Source organism: Botrytis porri, assembly GCF_014898465.1.
Source record: "Botrytis porri strain MUCL 3234 chromosome Unknown BPOR_006, whole genome shotgun sequence".
Taxonomy (NCBI): Eukaryota; Fungi; Ascomycota; class Leotiomycetes; order Helotiales; family Sclerotiniaceae; genus Botrytis; species Botrytis porri.
Window position 1 is genome coordinate 2,774,128 of NW_024066080.1, and position 25,008 is coordinate 2,799,135.

Below are 25,008 nucleotides of genomic sequence, written 5' to 3' on the forward strand. Positions count from 1 at the left end.
CCTTACCTATAGTCCACCATTTCGTACCGTCTGATCTACACACGCAATAGCACAGACACGCGGAAGCTTTCGTCTCTTATCTACCAAGCATAATCATTCGGGTTTCATTGTATAAAGAACAGCTCTCATCAACCCAATCACACATTCACAGGCGTCGATCTAAGATGTCCTCGATGACTCCCCACAAAGGGCAACGTCAACCCCAAAGCTTCACTGCAGACTTCGGAACAGCCTCACCTCGAAACGCCCCTCAAAGTCCGCATAATTACAATAGCCAAGCATATTTACAAAACATGCGCCCCTCGATGACTTATTCTGATCAGCAACCTACTACCCCTCCTCGAACTCCTCGAAGAGTCCAGCAGAACCAGCCAGCCTCTCAAAATAAACCAAATTCAGCCCTACCCGACAATAGCTCCAGAAAGTCTACCAACAAGAGAAGACCAAAAAATGTTCAGACGTCTCCTGTTGCAAGTAGGAGTGATCGAACTACCCCACCATTGACCGGTGCTCAATCTGCCAGTGGCTCAACTGCTCCTAGACCTATTCAAACACCATCTGCAGCTCAAGTCTATGCAGGCCCAACTTTCCATGCATCTCCCGCCCCGTCGGCTTTACCTATGCCCAGTTTCTTTTCAAAGTCTGTCCCAGAATCGCCAGCGATCAGGACTGGAAGTGCGATCAAAGAGCCAGATTCCTCGGCAGATGAATCCTCACAAACTCCATCTTCAGCACAAATATTTAGGGATGTGTCACATAGGGAGGAATCACCCCTCGATCTTTTCTTCAAAGCAGATAAACGGGAGAAGGCCGAAAAGATACGAGCACGAAGTACCAACTCAAATGCCACCGGTTCTGCTGGGCCTTTTAATCCCCCAGTCGAGTCGCCGGGGAACACAAGAACTCCATCGCAACCCAACAGTCAATTCCGTAATAAAAACATACCAGCTTCTCGTGGTTCGGCAAGTAGTATGTTTTCCATGGAGGAGGATGGATCCAACAGTCCCGGATTACCATTGGGGCCAGCGTTCTCCACTCCTTATAATGAAAGGATCATGAAAGCACTCAAGAATTCGAGTCCCTCGCAGCCACATCAAGTGTCGCCAAGTCACTCTCAGTCACCACTAGACAAGTCAGAACAACTCAAGGCTTACCTTTTTTCTGAGGGGCCATCCACCAATGGCAACCTTGGGCCTGCTTTGAGCTTAACGACAAATTCCGCAATGTCCAATCATTGCGGACACAGCTCTCCGACTGGCCCAAGGAATGGCGGTCTACCTGGAAGATCCCCACAGGCCAACTACAAATTCAGAGGTGATTCCCGAAGCTCAGGTGAAGTCCCCAAATCCGCTCGATCAGGTCTTCGTCAAGAAGTATCCCCAGCGAAAACTCCCACAAGAACACCTGAGCGTGCTCATTCATACGGGCCATCCCAAAATCTCTCTCAAATCTATGGAAATAACTTCTCAGCTGGCAATAATCTTAATAATACCACCCAAGTCACACATTCCTCACCTGTGCCACAAGGTTCCTCTGGTACCCTCCCTGGAACTAGCAATCCCGATTTTCGAGGCATGGAAAACGATTTAAGACGGATCTTAAAACTGGATTCGCCTGGCTTTGCTGGATCAGCAAGGTAACTTCCTGTGCAAATCTACTTTTCTTTTTTCTCATGGCAAATGGAGTTCGGGTGATGGCTTATATGGCATCACAGATAGGGTTCCAATACTGGCGTTCTGGTTATCATGCACACTTTTTCTTCCTCCAGTGAGAGCGTTATGGTTACGACTTGGTGCATGGGCTTTTCAGGGTTTGTGGCATTTTTATAGAGATGATGGCTTGGTATACCCATGTTAGTTCTCGCAATGTTAGGGCTGGTTTGCCTTGTATTATTGGGGAGCAATTTCGGAAATGTTCTTACGATTGATGGTCATACCTCAAATCTCGTACTATAACGATTGATATTGTTACATTTCTTAAGGCAAGATTCGGCCGCCTGGACTACAGCAATTGAGTTGGATTACTGGGGGAAGGAGAAGCAGTTAGCCCAGCTGTGTGGGAGGGACCAGCAATACATAAAACAAAACAAAAAAAACTCGGATCTCAGATTGTGTTTCTTGGCCGCTAGAGTTTATCGTCGCAGATACATGTAGTTAGTAGCTTCTACTCAGAGCTATCATTGATGGCTAAACAGAAATGAATCCGTTATAATAACCATAAATCTTTGTTGCTTGTTGCTTGTTGCTTGTTGCTATGATATAATACGTGGCAGGCTATCTTGTATAGTAGCCTCTCGAGATACGCTCTTCCTGTTCGTTTTGTTTTGAAAATTAACGGAACTGGGAACCCTTCAAGTGCATTGATCAGTTCATGTGGATTCTGTCATTCGCGCGAGTTCAAGCCGTTGTATCAAATGAATCAAGAAAGATAGGTAGGTGAACCTGTGAATCACAGGCTGCTACTCTACAGATAAGTTCTCTATAGGTATTATTTTATCTACAAGATTGCTTAGGGAGATTAATGCTTCAAGGAAGGATTTGAGGAAATGAATGGGGGGGTTCTCTCGCTTGTGTTGTAGGTCGTCCATCACCTCATCCATCCACTTCTGCTTCTGCTTTTGTTATAGACCTATTCCTGTATTTACTTTCATCTCACTTGCTACATGTTTTGCTTGGAGATACGGTAGGATAAACAGTAATTTGTTGATTGTTTCATCTATACATCCTTTTCAATACAGATTCATACACAGCAAGAGTCTTCTTGGGTTTCAGCTGCTCTGTTTGTCTAGAGACATTGCAAAACAAACGGAAACCATGTCGATCATCTCGTTTGTATGTATTTCGATGACTGTCAGTTGCGATATATTGTGGTCAAATGAAATTTTGCATTGTCCCTCTGACTCCCTCATACAGTATCAAGCTATCGTAGTTTGAGACCTCATCTCCGAGAGACAATTCTAGCCATGTGTTATTTTGTGATCCTACATGAGAGGCATATCATCCACGAGAAATTTGCAACTTGTTCTGCTTCCTCGAAGCTTCAATTCGACATAGCTATTACGTACATTGATGAATAGCACATATTACTTCTAGGTTCTCTGCGCCTTCCTGCTGAACATTTCTTGCTGTATGTCTGTAACCTTCAGAAAACTGCTTTTTAATGATACTTTCGCAATTGTAACTTTGCTAATGTTGTTCTTATTGCCTTCACTCATTCTGTTACTGGGATGGTTCATGTTGGGTAGTGATAGCATTGATCTCAACTGTTCAGGTGAGTGCTTTTGATGTAAAGATGGATTTGAAGGTCTTGACTTTAGTAATTGCACCCCTAAGTTCCCGTCAGATGATAGTTTACAAGTTAGCAGTTGAGTTTGGTTGTCGAAGATGAGGGGGAGAGGAGGTCAAGGTATATATTAATTTACTGATGGCCAGAGCAGTGTTTCGTACATGTGTCTCGTACGTGTGAATAGGTGTTAGCAGGTTTTGCCTACACATTAGAGTTTTAAGAGACTTACTAATACGTGTAAGAAGGTCTGACAAGAGGTTTGTGGGATGAGAGTATTCAGATGCAAGCATTTGTTAAAGAACGGGAGATGCTATGTGTAAGATATACTTGGATTGGAGCAATTACCTAGCTATCCTCACTGATGCGGATTCGATATGAAACGGGACGGAAACACTAAATTCAATGTTAGAAGAAAATTAGACGGATATGTATTGAAAGATTTCCGTCGAAACTGTGACATTTAGACGAAGAGTAACGAATATGTATATCGATATGCATGAATTTGTGCATTCATTCCACGACAGCGAGTATGGTTAAGTTTCTCTGACGTTATAGATTAATTCGACCTATTTACCAAAACTATATATCCTGTCGTATTGTTTTATCTTCTTCAACGCTTATATTCCTATCTTCTCATTTACCTATCTTCCATTGCACCACCTCCTAATGCTCATCGCTTAATTTACTAACTTCTGGTCCCCCCTTTTGTGCCTTTGTACAATGAATCTTGATATCGACTTCTCAAAAACACGCTCCCTAGAATACACTATCAACTCATTGAATACTTCTCTACCTGATAATATATGAAAAATAAATACATGATAAGTGTGCTTTTGAAAACTTACATGCTAACTCATTATGATATTGACCTCAAACCAAAATGCCTGAATCGTTGCCCCATTTAATTCGAAGGAATCAATCCATACCTGATAAGCACATTCAGATAGTAACAACCTGTAACAGTATATCAAATTAGACATGCTCAATGTTGTCGTGATCGATTACCTTCGAAACGCGTGCAGCCAATCGGCGAAGACCAAAAAACTCCGATAAGCCTTATAGAAAAATAAATCCCCGCCCATGAATTTCCCACTGATTCAAGAATCGCACAAGACGTATTCGACATGCCAATATGAATAGAAGCCTTGCGGTGGCATATCGTCGCCCCTTACTGCAGAATTTTACTAGAAGCTGGTTTCTCCAAAGAAATTCTTTTGCGAGCGTAGCTGCAGATACAAGGTATTGAATGCGCCCCCCAACTCCATCCTCCAACCCTCTACTTCATAACTGACTTTGTATTTTCAGACCATACGATGTCGTCGTTATTGGAGGAGGTCATGCGGGTGCAGAGGCTTGTGCAGGAGCAGCGCGATCCGGGGCTAGGACTGCATTGATTACCCCGAAACTCGAGAATATCGGTGTTTGTTCTTGCAATCCTAGTTTTGGAGGAATAGGGAAGGGGACTATGTTGAGGGAGGTAGATGCACTGGATGGAGTTGCAGGAAGAATTATTGATAAAGCGGGAGTGCAGTTTAAGGTGTTGAATCGGAAGAAAGGCCCTGCGGTTTGGGTAGGTGTCATTGTGGCGGCGGCTTTTCGAGATTGTGGACTAATGTTTGTCAGGGTCCAAGAGCGCAAATCGATAGGGATCTATACAAAAAGCATATGCGAGAAGAGCTAGAAGCGTATCCGAATCTTTCAATCGTTACCGGGAGTGTAGCGGATATAATTGTTTCGAAGGAGGAGGGTGAGGCGCAAAGTGGCAAGATTACAGGCGTGCGACTGGAATCGGGCGAAATTATACCTACGAAACAAGTGGTTATCACGACTGGCACATTCTTGGGCGGGGAGATTCATATCGGCTTAGAGTGTTATCCTGCAGGGCGCATGGGAGAAGCTGCAACATTTGGTTTGAGCAAATCGCTGAAAGACGCTGGTTTTACTCTGGGAAGACTGAAAACGGGAACACCTCCTCGCCTTGCAAAGGGTTCCATCGACTTTAGAAATCTTACTGTACAGCCAGGAGATCAGCCACCGACACCTTTCAGTTATCTCAACGAGGCTGTGTCTGTCCAGGACCAATTGCTCTGCCATGCTACATACACGAATGAGGCTTCACATGCTGTGGTCCGGGCAAATCTGGACAAATCTATTCATATCAGAGAGACCGTGAAAGGCCCCAGGTACTGCCCATCGCTTGAATCCAAGGTTGTTCGATTTTTCGATAAAGATAGACACATTGTATGGCTAGAGCCCGAAGGGTTTGACAGCGATGTCATCTATCCTAATGGTATCTCCATGACAATACCCGCGGAGGCCCAAGAACAACTCTTGAGAACCATTCCAGGACTAGAGAATGTCACAATGACCGCCCCTGGTTACGGTGTAGAGTACGATTATGTCGACCCTCGAAGTCTAAAAGCAACACTCGAAACAAAGGCAATTCAGGGTCTTTACTTAGCAGGTCAAATCAATGGTACTACAGGTTACGAGGAAGCAGCCGCGCAAGGTATTATAGCCGGTATCAACGCCGGACTTGCATCACAATCGTTGCCACAATTGACTTTATCCCGCAGTGATGGGTACATCGGAATCATGATCGATGATCTCATCACCAAAGGTGTTTCTGAACCTTACCGCATGTTCACATCTCGCAGCGAATACCGTATGAGTGCCCGAGCTGACAACGCCGATTTACGACTTACGGAAAAGGGACGACTAGCAGGGGTAGTAGGAGAAAAACGCTGGTCCGCCTTCAATGACGAGGTCGCTCAGATGGATGGTCTCAAATCAGCGCTCGAAAATAGTAAATTCAGCGCTCCGGTATGGATCAACGATGGCTTCAAAGTATCAAATGATAGCACTATGCGAAACGCCTTGGACATTTTACGTATTCGAGATGTCACAATGAACGATCTTTCGACTCGTGTCCCGGAGATCCTAACATATACCCAAAGAATCCGAGATAGGGTTGGCATCGAAGCCGTCTATGCGCCATATGTCATACAACAAAAAGCTGCGCAGAGAATCTTCGAAAAAGATGAGATGCTGAGACTACCTGTAGATTTAGATTATGATTCTATTCATGGGATCTCTATGCATGAGAAATCGGTGTTAAAGATCACCAGGCCCGAGAGTGTAGGACAGGCGAGGAGGATTGAGGGGATGACGCCGAGTGGATGTTTGAGATTGTTGGCTTTTGTAAGGGAGAGATCGAGGGCGGTTCAAAAGGCCAACATGTTTGATGAAGTGGTTAGGAAGAGAGAAGAACGGAACGTGGCGAGTGAAGTTGAGGGAGGTATGATTTGAAAAGTTCCAAATGTATAGATATGCATGGCGATGGCGTTTGGGGGAAGGTTGGGTGGGTAAATACTGTGGATCTAAAGGATATATGAAGGGACGTTACTCTGTAAGAAAATTAGGAAGTTATGGGTCGGGAATGCAATGAACTTCACTGTGTATAGATACTAGGAGGCTACTAGTTGAAATTCAGTGAGCTCCATTCATAGAAAAACATACATATATTCTCAATCTGAATATAGCCGACGTATTCAAGCGTGCATCAAAGTCGGTGACAACAATACAACAACTGCGGCAATGATTAAATTGCCTAGAACAGACAGTCAATTACTCGGGGCGAAGCTTGGAATTAAATCCAAGTGCTTGGTATGTGAGAACTGCGAATGTTAGAGCGCAGATTCCAACTTGAAATCGACGTCCCGCGTGAATATGATAATTTGGTTGGAATGAATATCAACGACTCACTCTCTGACGACCAGTGACAAACAATGCTCGAAACTCGCTCGACAATGGAGGCATACTAATTTCGAATCTACGTTGGCCTCGAAGATCATACTAGTGAGTAATTTTTCAAGGGAGGTGACATTGAAAAATAGCTGGGTATAAGTCATGGGTCACTACCTATTAACACTAGTTTCGTTGAGCTACAAACTTAGACCGAAGGCGTAGGTAGATGCAGGATCTCTCTGCTTCTCTCAGAGGGTTGTAATTAGAGTAAAGATGATTACACGAAGAAACACAGCTTCCCCACCAAGACCCAGAGGTTCCAAAGCCGAAGTAGTAAGCAGAGACACCGGAAGCTTCTCGAGGCGACAAAGTGACGAAACAGAAAGAAATTATGCTCATGCCTTTCGATGAAATTGATATTCTGCCCCATACTTCATTTAAGCCCGAAATACAATACAAGTATGATAACTACCTACCTACCATGCTACCAATATCAAGAAAAGCCTTCGACGAAAAGGGAAGAGAAATCGCTACCTTTTTATTTCCAGAACCTTGGAATAGCATAGTTTTCCGAGAAAGGAAATAATGAACTCCTGCTTTCCTTTTCTGAACAAGTACCTATGATAGCACCAAGCTACCTAGCTACCTAGTTTTAGCCAGCTTCCAAACAATCCAAACCAATGGGAATCTCTAGATCGCCAGCATAGAGATTCTATTGTGTATCTGTATTTTTATCTGCAGGCACTTCCCTAGGAATGAATGAATGTGAGCTTGTGAGAAGGGGTAGGTAGGTAGATAGATAGATAGGTAGATAGATAGATAGGTAGGTAGATAGGTAGATAGATATACTCGATTTGAAGAAAGAAACGAATGGATACCAATGATGCTAATATCTACTTCGAATAGGAATCTTGCATTCTCATCCCCCTACTCCGGGAATTCCCCATCGGCTTCCAGGTCTTCTCTGTAGTTTAGATATTTTAGATGTAGAAATATCACGACCGATACAGATAACCATTGCTTCTTTGTGTGTTGATATATATCATATCTATCGATCAGTGATGCAGGGACAGACAGTGATTGGATTGAATTGGATTCAGCATGACGACCGACCGAGCTCTTTAATTCTCTCAGCTCAGTCCATTCTAATATAGCAGTACCGGATTCTCAATTCTCAATTCTCAATTTTCAATTCACAAACCACAAACCGCAACAGATATTCAATCATCCTCAACTCAACTCACTCCAAACCCAAACCCAAACCCATTCCCTCCCCCACCCTCTAGCTTCCCTCTCCATACTCCATCCACTCCATCCACCGTGCTTGTACAACACGCAAAAATAACCGAGTCGAATACATCCGTACAAATTCAAAAAATTACCATTCCGTCATACATACCTAATATTTTAGCACCAAATCAACCATCCACACCCAATTGATTTCCCCAATTCGCACAAATCCCATAATTTGTGAAAATGCAAAAATCGAAGAGATTAAAATTAAAAAATGGAAAAGAAAAGAATATAAACACAACACAAAACAAAACAATATAACACGGAAAAATATTTCAATCTTTCGATTTTCAGATTGTTTTTCTTTGTTTCTTTCTTTCTTTCTTTCTTTCTTTCTCCTTTTGAGTTTTTGAGTGGTTCATATTACGATATACGATATACGATATCATGTTATGAATACATATACATTGCACTAGCAACTTCTCCTCTCATCTGCATCCTCATCTATTCTCATTCATCCTCATCCTCATCCTCTCCCAGAATCCACCATATAATTCTACTCCATCCCCACATCATCCACACCATGCACGTCAACCCACCTCCTCTCCTCACTTCTGTGCCCCGCAAATCTTCATCCTCTTCATCTCCTTCATCTCATCTCCTTTCCTCCCTCTCCCTCCCCTTCCCCTCTCCTCCCCTTCATCCTCACACTAATCCTTAGAACCAATCTCCATCTACGAGGCCCATCGCCTGCACTACATCGCTGCTCATGCCACGACATGTTCATCTGCATCATATATGAAGAAGCCTTACCTACCTACGCCGACCTACCATCCCACGCCCCCTTCGATATCATACGAAGAGAGGAGAATGCATGCTAGATACTGATAGCAACGCAACATCCCTCTCATCTCAGTCTTTTGAGAAACGTATAATCGCCCGCTTCTTCTGCTCCTCATCCCGTTTATTCTCATACATGGTACCGAGTGAAGGGGGGAAGTGGTCAGTACAGCACAGCACAAAGAAGCTCGCCCACCCACGAACTTGACTACCGAAAGCTCTCGAGAACCACCCCCCACCTACCTATTGCACCCCCACATCCTGTGCACCTACCTACATCTAAAAACATACGACTCAAACTCTTTCAGATCACACAAAATACACCACAAAGGAAACAAAAATATAGAGTGGGTAATTATCTGGTATTTATCAAGCCATTCATCTCCGCAACAAAAGTTTTTTGAGATGATAATCTATCTAATCCACCAGAAAAGCGAGTCCTATCTAAAAGTCCTTTCTCAACTTTTCTCTTTCCACCAGCTATCTCATCAATAAGCCAATATCGACACATCCTTTCCGTTCCTATAGTAATATTTGTTGATATATTCAAGAACACAGCTTCTTCCATGATGTTCGATCCTCCATAAGCAATTGTGTGAGTAGTATGTCTGAGAGAAAAATATAAAAAAGACAGCTAAAGCGTATGACTACAAGTGGAGGTCATGCCAACCTCCAACCCACTCCAAATCACCGAGATCAGACTGCTTGTCCTTTCGCTTGTCCTGATGATGATGGTCTCGGCCCTTGGCCCGCGCCCATGGACATTCTCTGCCCTTGTCTTTACTAACAATATTCGATTTAGTATCCCAACCACCTGTACCGAAACCAGTAAACCCTAATCCAACGTCCCGACGTGGAGTGCTTTGAGTCTTCCACGTATCAATAGATCTTTCAGAGGGTGATGCTCCTGCAAATGCCCTTCGACGATCTCCGAGCGCAGACCACTTGTCGAAAGCAGTCCTCTTTGAGGGTGGTGAATAACGAGGTGAGTTTTGTTGAGTAGGGGTATCGTGGAAAAAGAAGCCATCAGGCACCAAATCCTCGTCAATATCATGAGCCACTGCACGGCTGGGTGCCACTCTCGGTATATTGACAAATGATGAGGTGTGAGGTTCCAATGGAGATCTGCCAGCCTTGTCATCATTGGTCTTGCTCTCGTGGCTCCAAGTTCGCGAGTTAGCTTCTTGACGGGCTTGGAAGTGATTGTCGAGCTCTTCCTCCTCCTCCATCTCTTCGTCCCAGAGATCACCCCAACTCTTAGATACCATGTCGGTCTTCTTGCCAAAGACTGATGCCATAGATGGCAATGGGATTGGCTTTGCCATGGCGATTGGTAGAGATCCAGAGATGGGGGTTAGACTAGCCTTTGGAGGACTAGACTTCATGTGGCGGCGGATGGCTAGAGATTGCATCGAAGTTCCAAGGGAAGAATCGAGAATTGATTCCATTGAAGGGGTTTGTTCTCCAATAGAGAACCAATCCTTGTTGCTTGCTTCGGAGCCGGGGAAGAGGTCCTCGGAGTCATAATCTTCATCTGGGATGGCAGAGAGCTGGCGGAACGGTGGGCTGGCGTGCAATGCCTTGGCCCAAGGGAAAGATGCACCCGCATCGAGTTGAGGGCTTTGGATGGAAGGTGTACGCAATGGCTCACGGTTTGAGCTGGGAATACCGCGTCGATCGGCAGAACTGAAGTCATCGGCGAACTCATCAAATGTTGTGAAGCTAAGTACACGCTCGATGGCTTCACGAGCAGCGGCAAGTGATCTCTTTCGAGGATCGAGGCTCATGCATTGAGCAATAACTTCGTAGGTATCTTGTGACATTGTTGGGAAGACATCAAAGAGTGATTGCTTGTCTCGAGTGAAGTCGAGGAAAAGTGGGTCAGACTCTGTAGGTGTTGTGAAAGGATTGCGAGAGAACAAGATGTTCAACAGACAAATGCCAATGGCCCAGACATCGGCTTGCTCTGGAGAGTATCCCGCGCCGGCAGAGTCATATTGTTCTGGAGACATATAACGGTCGCTTCCTACGGTGGTTTCATATGACCACTTCTCAGAGGTTGCAAGGCCAAAGTCACCAAGCTTCATCTCTCCTGATTGGGTAAGGAAAATGTTTTCGGGTTTGATATCACGATGATACATGCCCTTGCTGTGAATGTATGCAACAGCATCGATAAGTTGTAGCATAAATTGTCGGACATGTTCTGTTTCGAGTGGGCCAGTGCCAGTTCGAATAGCCTCGTAGAGGTCGCCCCTAGAGCAAAACTCTAGAACAATGTACACATGGGCTTCGGTCTCGAAGGAGTGGATGAGGTTGACTATGTTTGGGTGGGAGCCAAGTCGAGCATGGCAGGATAATTCTTCAGAGTGTTCATCGATGGCAAATGACGAGTCGGCATCTGTCATCGTGGCAGATTTCTTGGTTAAACACTTGATAGCAACGGTTTCGTTGGTAATTAGGTCCTTCGCCATGAAAACCATTCCAAATGAACCATGGTTGAGGGGGGATATCGTTTCAAAACGTCCATCAAGGACGACTCCGTCGTAAAACTTCTCTCTTAAGCACTCCATTGTTGTGATGAAGGGTTGAAGTAGGGAAGTGTGATGTGAGTAAAGAAAGAAGTATGAAGGTCGAATAGGAGTGAAGTGTGCAAATTAAATAGATAAACTTAAAAACAAAAGTGCAGCTTTGAATACTGTTACAACCGAAATGTTTTTGGGCCCTGAGAGGTAAAGAATCGAGAGATACAAGTGGAATTCGTAAAAGCTTTTGTCTTCTCTAAACAAAGTCGATGGTGGCACAAGGGGAGCTATGCTCTTGAAGATTGTCGGAGTGAATAAGTGAGGTTGTAGTTCGATCTGAATGAAGCAAGGCGATAAAAGGTGTATGGGCAATAAAAACAAACTCGCAACGCTATATAAATGTATCCTAACCGCCGAAAAAAGAAAATGATAACTGGTGAATAACTCCGGATCGTAGAAGTAGGGTGTTCAGAGGCTCATAGGGGGTATTTCGAATACGCTTTGACAAAAGAGATTTATTGAATTTGTTCGTTAAATGGGACAAAGAAGAGAGACTCGAGGTCTGGTAATAAAATAGAATAAGGAAAGAGTTGAAGATCGTTATGCTGACATATGTGTCAGACGTTGATAGAACGAGTGTCTGAGGTTTCGAAGGTTCCTCGAGTAGTACGACTTAACGTACGTGTGGGTGAGTTGAGGTGTGATGTCGATTTGGTGGGTCGAATCAAGAGAGCAATCACACAATTGAAGTCAATCAATTGTGCAATATCGAGATGAGGTGATGTGAGAATCTGGTAGAGCAGATGTGATCGATGACTCGCACAGATCTGGAGTGAATGATCTTGCAATGGAAGACTTTGACGGCGTGTGTATCACAGATCGGAGATGATCAAGTTGGCTATCGTGATAAACGCTTCAATGTTGACTTGAAACTCATGTGTTTACTGTGGTTTATTTGTAGAACAAGGAAGTAGAAGATATGACTCTTCTTCTACCAATGTTCGAAAGTGTAGGTTGACGACAATAGGAGTTCGATGGGAAGTAAATCAGGAGAGGAGGATGATTGATCAAGAGGTAGAAGAATGCGGTTGACCTTTGTTGAGGTTGACGATTACAACAGGATCTGCAAAGCTTTGTGGATGTTCGGGAATGTAGTTGTTGCTGTGGTAGCAAGCAGTGTGACGCAGAACGAGATAAGTGGTTGTGGTTGTTGCTTTGTTCAAAGGAATGGGCGATGGAAAGGGAGAGAAGGTGGTAGAGGGTTCGTCAAGATCAAGAGTTGGAAAGGGTATCTCGGTCGGGATTATTTGTTGATGAGTTATGGAAGTCGAGAGTGTAGAAAGAGGAGAAGAGGTAAAAGAGAGGGAGGGGGAAGGGAGGAAGTTAACTGCGAACGACGATGATTGTAGCCAGTATTATCGTACGCACATATGTGGAGTTGAAGGTGTGAGGTGGATGAGTCGGCAGGTGGAAAGGCGAAGAAGAGTAAGTAGGATGAGTCGAAGGGAAGGGAACAGTAAGCGAAAGCAAAGGCCGGTTTTTGGAGTGGGTGGAGTGGGGTGTAGGGATATCGAGATGAGGTGTCTAATAAGTGCCTGTTTCCTGCCAGGGGTCTCCAAGGAATGGAAAATGAAGGAACCTTGTTGCAGTTTGGATAGATAAAGAAATAAAGAAAATAAATCAGCTTGGGGCTAGAACCAGATGAGCGTTGATGTGGCTTTTGGCTCGCAGGTGGTGGTTCAGGTGTAGTTGTCACTTGTACCGGTGGATCTGGAGAGTTGAAGACTTAGGTATGAGAAACGCTTGCAAAAGGGTTCTTGAGGTTTCAAAGCTGTCAGGTGATTGGTTGAGAGAGAGGAGTGGTGATGAGGTTGAAGGTCTATGTTGTTGAGTGGGAGTGGGAGTGTGAGGGTGAGTGTAGATGTAGATGTAGATGTAGTTGTATATATAATTGAATGAATGAATAGGTAGATAGATAAGTAGAGTACTATTCACTAGGTTGGGTGTGAATTAGTACCGAGTGAATTCGTGAGTCGTGGATAGAGAGGCAATAATAAGTGTACCTAGGTAGGGATTAATCAATCTCGTGTGTCTGTGTATATGGATATATTTCGTTCGTAATTATTCGTAATTGTTCGTCGTCTTTCATGAAATGGGTCGTAAATAATGGTCAAATATTATGATTGTCTGCGTAGGTCCTGCAAGAACTTGTTGTCCTTCCTTTTCGGTATGTAAGAATCCGCGGCATATGATTATAGGGAAACCGTCGCAGATCTTTTTCTCAGTTGATAATACGTGATATGAGTACAGGACAAGCGTGAGGAATCTTGGACGAGATAGGTTTGTGCGAGATTATGTGTCAAGTAGTGTTGAAGATGGAGACCCGTCTGGTTGAGCTTGACGTCGGGCAGAAAAGGGAAGGGAAGGGCCACAGATAAACTAAATAAGTTCCAAGTCCAAACGAAACCAAATATTCGAAATAGGCTTGGTGACCTCGACGGCCGTGGACTTTGGATGACTATTGTGATTGTAAATCGAAGATTGGCGAGGTTCCAGGGTGAAGGTTTGAAATCTAATTGAATCACTTGGGTTTTTAAAATTTCTAGTACATTCAGAAAATGTGCTCAAGTGACCGAAATTTCAAACGGTACAATGTATGAGATGACTGACAGGAGGGGAGGCGAGGCGAGGTGAGGTGAGGTGAGGTGAGGTGAGGAATGAAAGTGGAGTGAAGTGAAGTTGAAGTTGAAGTTAAGTGTAGTGAAGTGAGGAAAGGAAAGGAAAGGAAAGGAGAGGAAAAAGAATCGAGGATCGAATGAATTATTTGACTCTGGCGTCTGTTGAACAATATCAAATAAATCAAAGGGTTGCATTGCATCTACATATATCTATCATTCTATATTCCTGTACCGGTACCGGTATTCCTGTCATCATTTTTACTTTTCACTTCTGATTGGATTCAAGCTCTCTGTCTCTCTGTCTGATATGTACCTCTATCTAGTTATCTACGCCGTATACTCTGTGTGGAGTGACCCTTATCGTTTGATATCAAATATCAACAAAGAAATGATTAGAAGGAGGGGGCTCGGAGGGTCAACTTGTTATTCACTTCACCCCCAGATTTTCAATGGGATGGATGGATGTGTTCACACGCTCAAGCCTCCAAGCTTTCCAAGTCTAATATTTAACCAGTCATTCATTCATTCGTTCAATTCACACCCCACCCTTTCATTCTCTCTCACACACACACTCTCTCTCTCTCTCTTTCTCTCTCTCCTCTCTCTCTTGTTTCTTTCAAGCCACGCCTTTCTGTAAATAATATGGTAACACCATTTCCCAAGCCTTCTTTTTTAAGGATTCACTGCTTGGCCGTCTCCGGTATAACATTTGATTCAAGCTTGATCATCGATCGCTCAAAGGAGTTTCAAAGGAAACAAATCCTCGACATTCCAGGGCTCCTTCAAAGAATCAGTGGAAAGCAGCAACGGCTGTTATCAGCCACCAGTGCCCACCACATACCCAAAAGACGCTTAATCCAGTGAATGCTATACCAAAAGTGATCATGATTATCCAATCATTCTAAGAATATTGGAGACATCTCACGATTCTCATCACTAATAGTTGCTGCTCTTACATGGTTCGATCGGGTTCTTTCCTTGGAAACGCCTCATGGATATACCATTGGCTGCCAATCATCTTATTAATATCACACCGAAGCCCATGAATAACTAATCTTACCTTTATGCACGCCCCTAAGAAATGCATGCATTGCATTACCGTCGTCTGCCCCCCAGCAGTCAAAGAGAGGGACTTTACCGCCTTTTACTGTGCCTTCTTTGGCGCTCTCAAATGCTATCTGTCTATCTATCTTTACGCCTGCAAGCTGGGGAAAATACCGTTCGTTACCATTGGTGGTGCTGGTTCTCGATTGGCATTAATAGATAGATTATAGCTTGGGCTTTGGCTAGAGAATGACGAATATGGCGAGTGAGTGCCTTGGCTGTTCCCATTCATTCACATTTCCATGCGATGCTACAAAGCCTATGAACGATCTCTTATGTAACTCCGGAGTCCGTCTCTAACTACTAGGAAAGCTCCAAAGGCGCGTGTTGAGGTTCGAGAAGGCTGTGTCGGCAATAGCGAAGCTAAACTAAATCGAAACACGTTTTTTACTTGAACGTCTGGACTCTCATGGAAGAAGCTAGATGACATAAATTCTGAAATTTGTTGAGGATTCTCCAAGGAATTGATCAATGACTTCGGAAATCACTGCAAGGATAGATATCATCCATCATCAAGATTGATACTATGACTTGACTTATTAGGTATCTACAAGGCTACAAGACACCTAACTGTAGCCGTACAATGTACTCGTGTTGGAATGACACAACCCGATTCGGGGGTTTCTCGCCTGTGGAATTTGCTCGAAACAGTAATAATCATAAGAACACATAAGTCACAACGAAACTCGCGATCCTCTGAATGATTCATCGTAATTTCACAAAGCAGAAACAAACAAACAGGACACATAATCCAAATTCCAGATAATTCCGATCCATTCAATCGAAAAGCTTAGTAACAAGTTAGGTAACCCGTCACTGTCAGACAGACTACCTACCAAGCCCTCATAATGATTTCTGATCTCTTTACGGTAAGATACCGCTGCTTCCAATGTTCCCAAAATGTGTGACATACCTAGTACCTGAGGTCAAAGGTCGTGTGACCATCTATTTGGATTTTTGGAAGGACAAAGAATGATTCTGACCACTGTTGTTGTTGTTGTTGTTGTTGTTGGTGTCCTTATCCTTATTTGCCATCAACGAAACCCCGATTGAAAACGTTATTGAAGAGGCGAAAGACCTTGGTTTGGCCCAGCCTGTTGTTTTTCCTTTCATCATCCAGTAGATCTGGATGTGATATGATATAATGTTACACGTATACAGATTACATACCATACACTTTCTAAACCAGTGATATGCTTTTCCACTACTGCGTTCTGCACGCAACTACCTAGTTTGACCTCCAGAGGTAACTTGCAAGGTGCTCATTTCTTAATTTAGTTTGTAGGACATTCCGATGCTGCTTTCAACCCTTATCACGTTCGACAAAGGGGGCGATTGTGTCGTGATGATGTGGAAAAGTCACCCCATTTGCGAACCATGTGAAGCACCAGACAACATCTTGGTGATACGGATGGATTGGCCTCTGTTGTTGTTGTTGCATAGGTAGTCAAAATGTTTTCGATATTTACGGAGCTCCCCGTTTACACTTCTTCTATTGACTTCCCCGTTCTGAACCTGATGAGACCAATCCAAGACTGTGAGAAGATGGGATCTTTGCATCAAGATTCACGACCACATAGATCCATTATTGGCAACCAAAACCAAAATCGAATCGACATGACATGACATGACTCTCCAAGCAAATCAGCAGACTCGAAAAATCCACAGAATAGTGCATGCTAAACCCTCTCGTTTGAAGATCCTCTTCTTCTTTCCCTGGGAATTTTCATTGATCATTGATTGATCTTGAAACTCGCGCTTATGTCCTTGCTTGTAAGGTTACCTACTCCATAATTCGGATGCTTTGTGCATCGAATATCAATTGATACACGTACTCTTCTTGTTTCCTCTTCACAATGATTCGCAGGAAAGTTAAGATCGTACATGCTGAAGCAAATGTATGTGAATGTGTAGGGATGTCACAAGTATATTAATACACAGCATTCTTGTCTTCGTGGGGTAATCTGATGGGTCGCACAGGGCGAGTAGCTGGCATGCTTTTTGTTCCTTCGACTGGAGAATGGCTCTGTTGGGTTGGGTGACTTGATTTATGTCTGCTTGTTACCTACTACAACTGTCGAGTCTTCGAATGGTAAGAGACGAGTTGTTTCATTTGGATATCTAGACAACTCAACTATCTGTCTCCGTCGTGATCAACAGAGGAAATCCAATCTGTCCTTGAGATTGACAGCGTCATGTAATCTATTATCCTTCGTGTTTCGTGGAAAAAGGTACATCTTCATTTAACCTACCTATCATGAAAGATTAAGTCATTTCCCTGCACCCTCGCATTCCTTCCCATTCCAGACGTGCCGATTCGTACATCGAGCGCCCTGTGCAGAGCTTGTTACTCAACAGTCCTGCACGAAATGAATTACCGTTTGCTTCAAGAGACTTATGATCGACGACCCTTTCCGCCGATTTCTCCATATCTCACTAGTCACTGCTCACTAGGGAAGCTGTCGTTCATTGGGAATGTCATGTCATACCATCCAAAAACCTTCCCTCAGATATAGTATGATCTACTTGCTTGACAGACTCATATTTCTTTTGATATTCCTCCCGAGAAACCGGAATCCACACTGGAAATCTCGCACATTGTGATGCTTCATCAGCTGTAGGATGAGAGATGCGCAAAATGGAGTCCAATGATTGGATTTTCATTTGTGATTGAAACATTTAATTTGTATGAAATACTGACCACATGGTTTGAAACAACTGGGCGGTAATTATGTGGTTAAGGATATTGATTGCATGTCTTGGGGATTTATTCGCTGAACTGGAGTAATTGGATACATACCTAGATAGGTATATATTGGAATGCATATACATACATTTACATAGCTATCTACATGAACATACATGATAGTACAAGATATTCATAGTTGATGATGTGTTCGTACTGTGATGAAATGGGAAACTCCAAATTCGAAGCTTCATATTCCATTACTGAATATCCCATTTTGGAACGTCATAAAGCTCTCAATTCCGCTCAGCTCAGATAGGAAACCATTCAACCATTCATCCATTTGCCATCATTTTCTTTATCATTATCGCTATCACGCATTGCTTATCGCCCCCACAAAATAAATGTAGGTTAACTTTTTCGGTTCCCACTGCTTCACCCCCTCCATCCCCTCCCCCCAGTAAACACGCGACTTTTTCACTACTATGTATCTATCCCCATCACATCGCATCGCATCGCATCACATGATCGTTTTCTAGTCTGTCCCAGTGTTCCTCATATACCCCACAGATTGCGCCAATAGCGGCATTTGGATACCGCGTCCAGAATCCAGAGAAAGAGATGAAGGTACGGTCACACTGGTGATAGAGTCTAGAGAGGATGATGAAATGAAAAGTATGACGGTACCTGTCATAACCCTAAAAACCTTCTGACGGAGAAAGCAGCGGTGAAGGGCACTTGCGTGTGAAGATGATGAAAATTCTTCGAGAGAATCCTTCAAGATGAGAACGTTGGGTACGAGAGAAGGAATACAGACTGACACGGTACAGTGTACACACACTCATATCTCGGAGAACAGTCTATATTACGTATCTCTCTCCTGAGTCTCCTCCCCCATATCGGGGAGCTATCACTGAAAGAGTCCTATCTGACTCTCGCCGTACAGATGCCGTACAGATGCCGTACAGATTGAGAATCCACCATCAATCTTTTCTGATACCTACTTGACATACATCCATCGTCAGAGGAACCCCCCCCCCCCCCCACCAAGCCATACATAACTCTTCGTGGATACGTACCTATAGTATCGGTTCCTATCTACCTACCACTCCAGAGTCCACCAGAGCTTCATCGACACACTTGAAGCTCCAAGATGGGTCTAGATAGCAATCTTTACTGTCACTTGTCCCATACATATGTGCCTATCTAGCATGCATAATGCATCACGGGAAACTAAGGATATGTACATGCCATGCCTCCAACGTGAGAGTGAGTCCCTGGGTAGGACGGACATGAATGATGATTTACCATACTTGATTTAGTCCCAAAAGTGTATGCAGCTATGGATGATTAATAAATATGCTTTGGAATCAACCACGGTTGGATTTTTTATTTTATTTTGTTTTTAGAAACTTGAAACTTGCTCTTTCGTGGATCTTGAATGAATAGATCGATTGAATTGTATGTATGTACTCTGTGCATCGTATGAAACTGAATCAAACATTAAGTAATGATTATTGAGTAGAGTTGATCGATTCACACCCACCGTCCACCATTTTTATTTTTTTGTGTTTTTGGTAAGTGGGGGGTGTATCCAAGTTCAACAGTGAACACTGAACACTCAGTTCAAACCCCAAATGTGAATGTGATCATCGGTCGTCTTGGTCTCTGGCCATTCACGAGAGAGAGGAAGCCCATCCCTTCGCAATTGATGATATCTTCACCGCCATCATAAAAAATTATTAAAAAAAAGGTGATTGCCTTACCTTACTCCTCATTCTCCTCATGCTCACTGCCAAACCCGGAACATTATCAACAAGACACAGAACACGTTCTGCGTACCTACATACATGCTACTTATCCCACATCGTGGTCCTATCTCCAGAGTCCAAACCTCGTTGCCGAAAATCCCCGTTTACTAACTGCATGGAAACCTTCGCCCACAGAGCTTTTCCTGAATATTACAGCATAGGCTTGCATCTTGCATAAACAGCCTGAATTCATCCATACGATTTACGAACCAAGAGTTTTGGCCTGAGGGATTCAAGCAGGACGGACGGGTGAGAAGTCAAAATCGCCATCTTGACGAATCAGATTCTCAAGTTCTTCCTCGACCCTTCCACCCTTCCACCCTCGTGCATAAAGAACGGAACGTGCGATTTCTAGCAAGTAGACTTGGTAGTCTGGGGTCGATCTTTGCCAGCGCGCATCCACGCATTGCCTAAGTCTTTACCATCCATCCAAGATTACGAAAGAAGCTCGCGAGAGTTCACCGCTATCTCTCTTCGACCTCGGGGCTGATTTTTTATTTTTTTCAAAATACTGTATCGAGGGAGAAGTAAAATTTCATACAGAAGGATTCCCAACTTGATAAAATGGAAGGCAAACCACGAGTTAAGGTGGTATTGTTGGATATCGGTGAGTGATGAAAAATTTTAACTCGGCGATTTACGGTTCCTATTTGTTCCTGTTCCTGCTTTTCTACACATCATCCGTCCGCAGAATTTTCTCGGGAATGGAATCTTCGGATTGCAATGGATCACGTGGGTGAGATTGGAAAATGGGTGTGAAGTAAACTCGGAGAGGAAATGAATGTGTGATGGAAAAGGCTGATGGATCCATTCTTCTTCTGCAGAGGGCACGGTGTGTCCGATTTCATTCGTCAAGGATATCTTGGTAGGTCAACAATTTCCTAATTATTCCTACTGGTCAATCTTCAGTAGTCTATATATTCAGTCATGAGTCGCATATTCTTTCCCTTCTCTCTTGCGATGGATGCGCTTTACGCGAAACAGGTAGTTACTGTGTTGGTCTAGTTACCAGTCACATTCAACGGTTCCGATTGTGATGATAATCACTGTCTCGATGATATATGCCTTTACGTCTTTACACAACTGTGGAAAACTGCTGTACTACGTAAGCTCCGGCAGACAAATATCTTGGGGGCAGGAAATTTGATTTGTGCATAGTCATGTGAGACTTGTGATGTGCTGTCGTGTTACCAGTGCTCTGTCTTTCAATGCTTCTACCTCGCTATCATTGGTTGGGATAGCAACGGGGAGGATCGTCATTATTTGCAACATTGACGTTAAACCAGAGGATAGTGGTGGAGAAAGGTAGAAGAGATGGGTGAATTGAATCGCAAGTGTGATGGCATCTACGCTGAGGAGAGGATGGCGTGACACTAATGCAAATGGTCGTCTGCCACGTTCTAAACGGATATGTATGGTCAATCCAACGTACAGATCAGCGCTCATATCATTTGCGGGGAAGAGCCAAACTCCTATAGGTGCCTATCTATGTATGATGGGTTGGTTGCACCGTGTCCCATCAATAATCTCACTCCATAGCATCAGCGTTCTGTTTCGTTTTGTTTTACTGCCAAAGCAAGCCCCCAGCCCCCCTGAATCCGGAGTCCCACTCATATACATGATACTGGCTTTACCCCGCCATTAGCATGCCGGTGCCCGAGACATTTGAAACATGTACTTCTATGTATCAATGCGTTTGTCGGATTAGCTTATCTGGCAGGAAACTTTCCACATCACCTTTTGCCACGAATTTAGACAGCAATGCTCAATTACTGACCTCCCCATCAGTTCCCATACGCTCTCGCAACTCTACCAGAAACACTCTCAACTCAATGGGACTCTCCATCCTTCCTCCCTTATCGCTCTGCCTTCCCGCCTGAACACGCCTCTACTCCTGACGCACTTCTTTCTCATGTCCGCGATCTCATGGCTCAGGATCTTAAGATCCCATACCTCAAATCCCTTCAAGGATATCTCTGGCTTCGTGGTTATGAATCGGGCGAATTGAAGTGCCCACTTCTTCCAGATGTATACCCAACGATGAAGAAGTGGAGAGACAATGGGGCAAAGATTTGTATCTATAGTAGTGGGAGCGTGGCAGCGCAGAAGTTGTTGTGGAGATATACGACCGAAGGAGATTTGAGGAGTTGCATTTGGAATGGGCTCGAAGGAGATGATGGGAGTGAGCTTGAAGGCGGATATTGGGATGCCGTCAATGCGGGGCTGAAACAGGATATGGCGAGTTATGAGAAGATTGCCAAGGCGAACAATGTGTTGGGTGAGGTGGGTGAATGGTTATTCTTGAGCGACAATATCAAGGAGGTGAGAGCCGCAAGGGAAGCTGGAATGCTAAGTTTTGTGGTGGTTAGAGAGGGGAATGCGGAGGTTACTGCAGAGGAGAGGGAGGGGCAGGTTCTTGTGGAAAGTTTTGGAGAGGTTGAGAAGTGGGTTGAGGTTGCTGGCGAAAAAGCATGATCATGATGGTGATGGTAAATGAAATCGATCATCGATCATGTATAACGGAACAAAAGTCTTTCTATCAGAATCTCTTTCATCTATGTCATTGATTTTTACCCACGTGATGTTTGTCCTTTCGTGCGTAATATCTATATTGTACTCTAACTCCGTACTCTATTCACTATCCTGCAATTTCTGTTATGCTATGTTCAATGAATGTTTCACTTCTCCCAAATACATCTACTAGCCACTCATCCTCACAAATTCATCACACACCACAACTATCTCTTCCCATCTCCCTCCCCCCTCCCCCCCCGCCATCCATCCCTCCTCAAATCACCACCGCACTCAGAGTCATAAATCCCCAACCCGATCAATCAGATGTGGAAGAATCTTTCACTCTCAGAAATCAATGAACATCGTGAGCCCATCACACCACACATTCTATAATTTGCAAATATCCAAATGTCCAAAATGCGCAGAATATTGTGTAGTATAACACGGTACGTGAACTTTTACTAATGATCCAAAGAGTATTGTGCTTTAAATGGTGAAGTGATGAAAGGATATACGAAGTACCGACTACATGGTAGGTAGGACTGCAGTTTTGATGGATTGGGAAGGCTGAAGGCTGGGGAATTTGTTTGTGTGGTTTGGGTGGTTGGTTGGTTTGTATATGGGGTGTATTGATTTGATTTCTTGTGCGCGTCCTCCTTCGCCTTGGGTTGGTATTCTTGGTTCTTGGTTCTTGGTTCTTGGGATTTTTGTTCGTTTGATTTTCTTGCTCGTCGGGTTGGGTTGAGTGAAGATAAGGATGATGGATGATAGGAATGGGACGCTGGGTTCTTTGGTAGGGTATAGTGTAGACTGTAGAGATAGGTAGTGTGGGTTTTGATGTTGAGGTATATCGGATGTGAGGGGAGTGATGGGGGGTCTGTGTTCATATTGAGATGGAGATGGAGATGTAAACAGAAGCTCGGGTTCAAATGCTTTGAATGGCTGATTGCTCTTGAGGAGTGGAGCGTTGAGGTTAAGATACTAGAAGATTGAGAAGTAGAGAGGTCGTGGTAATATTGGGAGATTTTGTGGGAGGTGGAATGAGTATATAGTAGCAGTAGTAGGAGATTCATAATCGATTCAGTCTATCTATAGCCAAATGCTACGCTGACTATGTGATGCTCCTATGTGTTTCTATTGGATAAAAATGAGAACACATGTATAGAATCTTAGTAGGAAGAGTGGTGGCGGTGGACGAGGTCGATGGTTGAGGTATGGTAAGGATATAACTCCAAGCAGAATCTCTCTACAAGGGATAGAAACCACGGCATGATGATGAGATAGCGCCCTGACTTGAACTTGGACGACGTCGGTGGGTAAGAGGCTCTAATGTATGCATATTATTGTATTGATCCGGTCGTGGGCTGATTTTCGATAGTAAGGTGTTTCCTGCGAGAACATGACGGGTTCGAAATTTGGCTTTTGCAGAGGCTCGAAGTCAATGGGTTGGAAAGGTCAGAGTAGAATATGGAGGGTTGATCTTCTAAGTTGGTAGTAGGTACTTAAGCTCGGTGGATGGGTGATCTGGACAGATTTTTCGAAGCATTTCAGTCGCTCCAGGAATCACTCATGGGGACCGGCAACAGCCGAACGATTGCCGTTTCTTCATTTCCTTCCATGTCATGACTGTTTCCTCGTTCTTATTCTATATCATCCATCTGCCTTTCGCGGCGTTGGCTGCGAGAGATTGTAATGGCAATCAAAGCCTGGCCATTCCGTGTGCTGTAGTCCTCGGTTGTTTTCTCCTTGGGTTTGGAATTGACTCGTCGATTGCTGAGAACTGCTGTGGAAAAGATCAGCATATTAATTGCATTGTAAATAAGCACGAAGATTGATGTTTTACAAGAGTGAGCAAGATATGGTCACCAAGTTTAGCAGTATTGTAAAGTGCAAACGTTGATAAGGGGTGACATAATTGGATGTTCCCAGTGGTCAAAGTCGGCGGGGTGTGAATGGATACGCGATAGGGGTACACTGTAAATCTCAGGCACAAGGAGATAATCGACCAACATGACTTTTTGACATGAAGTGTGTAATCTAGCCCGACATGTCCATTTCAATACCCTGTTTACTTTCATACACCATGGGCAGAATCTATAATGAAGAAATTCCCAAGCTATCATGCAGCCATTACGAATATCCTCATCTCAAATACCCACACATATGCTCTCCGCGCCATCGGTACTTTGTCGGTATTCTGCTGAAGGCGTTTATCTCGACCTTTGCAATATGTAAACAATGATATTGAAGCCTAGTTTCTGCTGCTGAATTGGATACAGCTAGTGTTGCAATATTTGCTTCAAGGCCCATATATTCAAGGTGGTAGTCGGATAGTTCTACCAATCGGCCATCTTTTTTACTGACAATTTCCCCTTTTCGGATTCAGTTTCAAACTTAACAGACGTGTTCACCGACTTTGCAAACATTACGCCGTGAAAGAGTTTTAATGAATACAATTTCGTAGCTCTGGTCGGCCAGTCCAAGATGATGACAAATGATACAATCAATCCGCCATAGTTGCACAAACTTAATACTATGGCAGCTTTAGGTGTATGACTAATGGGAGACGATGCAGAGATAACAATGAA

General features: G+C 43.8%; 4 protein-coding genes across 4 annotated transcripts; 3 read left to right on the forward strand and 1 right to left on the reverse strand.

Annotated features, from left to right (window-relative positions):
• Positions 1–164: 164 nt before the first annotated feature.
• On the forward strand, positions 165–1,640 carry EAF01_005343 (uncharacterized protein; the record flags this gene model as incomplete). The annotated part of the gene is made up of 1 exon (XM_038913598.1): positions 165–1,640. One exon carries the CDS (start codon positions 165–167, stop codon positions 1,638–1,640), a length of 1,476 nt encoding a protein of 491 aa, XP_038771684.1.
• A 2,777-nt stretch (positions 1,641–4,417) lies between these two features.
• EAF01_005344 (uncharacterized protein) lies at positions 4,418–6,594 on the forward strand (the record flags this gene model as incomplete). The annotated part of the gene is made up of 3 exons (XM_038913599.1): positions 4,418–4,524; positions 4,591–4,855; positions 4,909–6,594. 3 exons carry the CDS (start codon positions 4,418–4,420, stop codon positions 6,592–6,594), a joined length of 2,058 nt encoding a protein of 685 aa, XP_038771685.1.
• A 3,158-nt stretch (positions 6,595–9,752) lies between these two features.
• EAF01_005345 (uncharacterized protein) lies at positions 9,753–11,675 on the reverse strand (the record flags this gene model as incomplete). Its single annotated transcript, XM_038913600.1, has 1 exon — positions 9,753–11,675. One exon carries the CDS (start codon positions 11,673–11,675, stop codon positions 9,753–9,755), a length of 1,923 nt encoding a protein of 640 aa, XP_038771686.1.
• An 8,795-nt stretch (positions 11,676–20,470) lies between these two features.
• Positions 20,471–22,381, forward strand: EAF01_005346 (uncharacterized protein; the record flags this gene model as incomplete). The annotated part of the gene is made up of 3 exons (XM_038913601.1): positions 20,471–20,513; positions 20,731–20,771; positions 21,695–22,381. The coding sequence occupies 3 exons, from the start codon at positions 20,471–20,473 to the stop codon at positions 22,379–22,381; spliced, it is 771 nt and encodes a 256-aa protein (XP_038771687.1).
• Between the last annotated feature and the right edge of the window lie 2,627 nt (positions 22,382–25,008).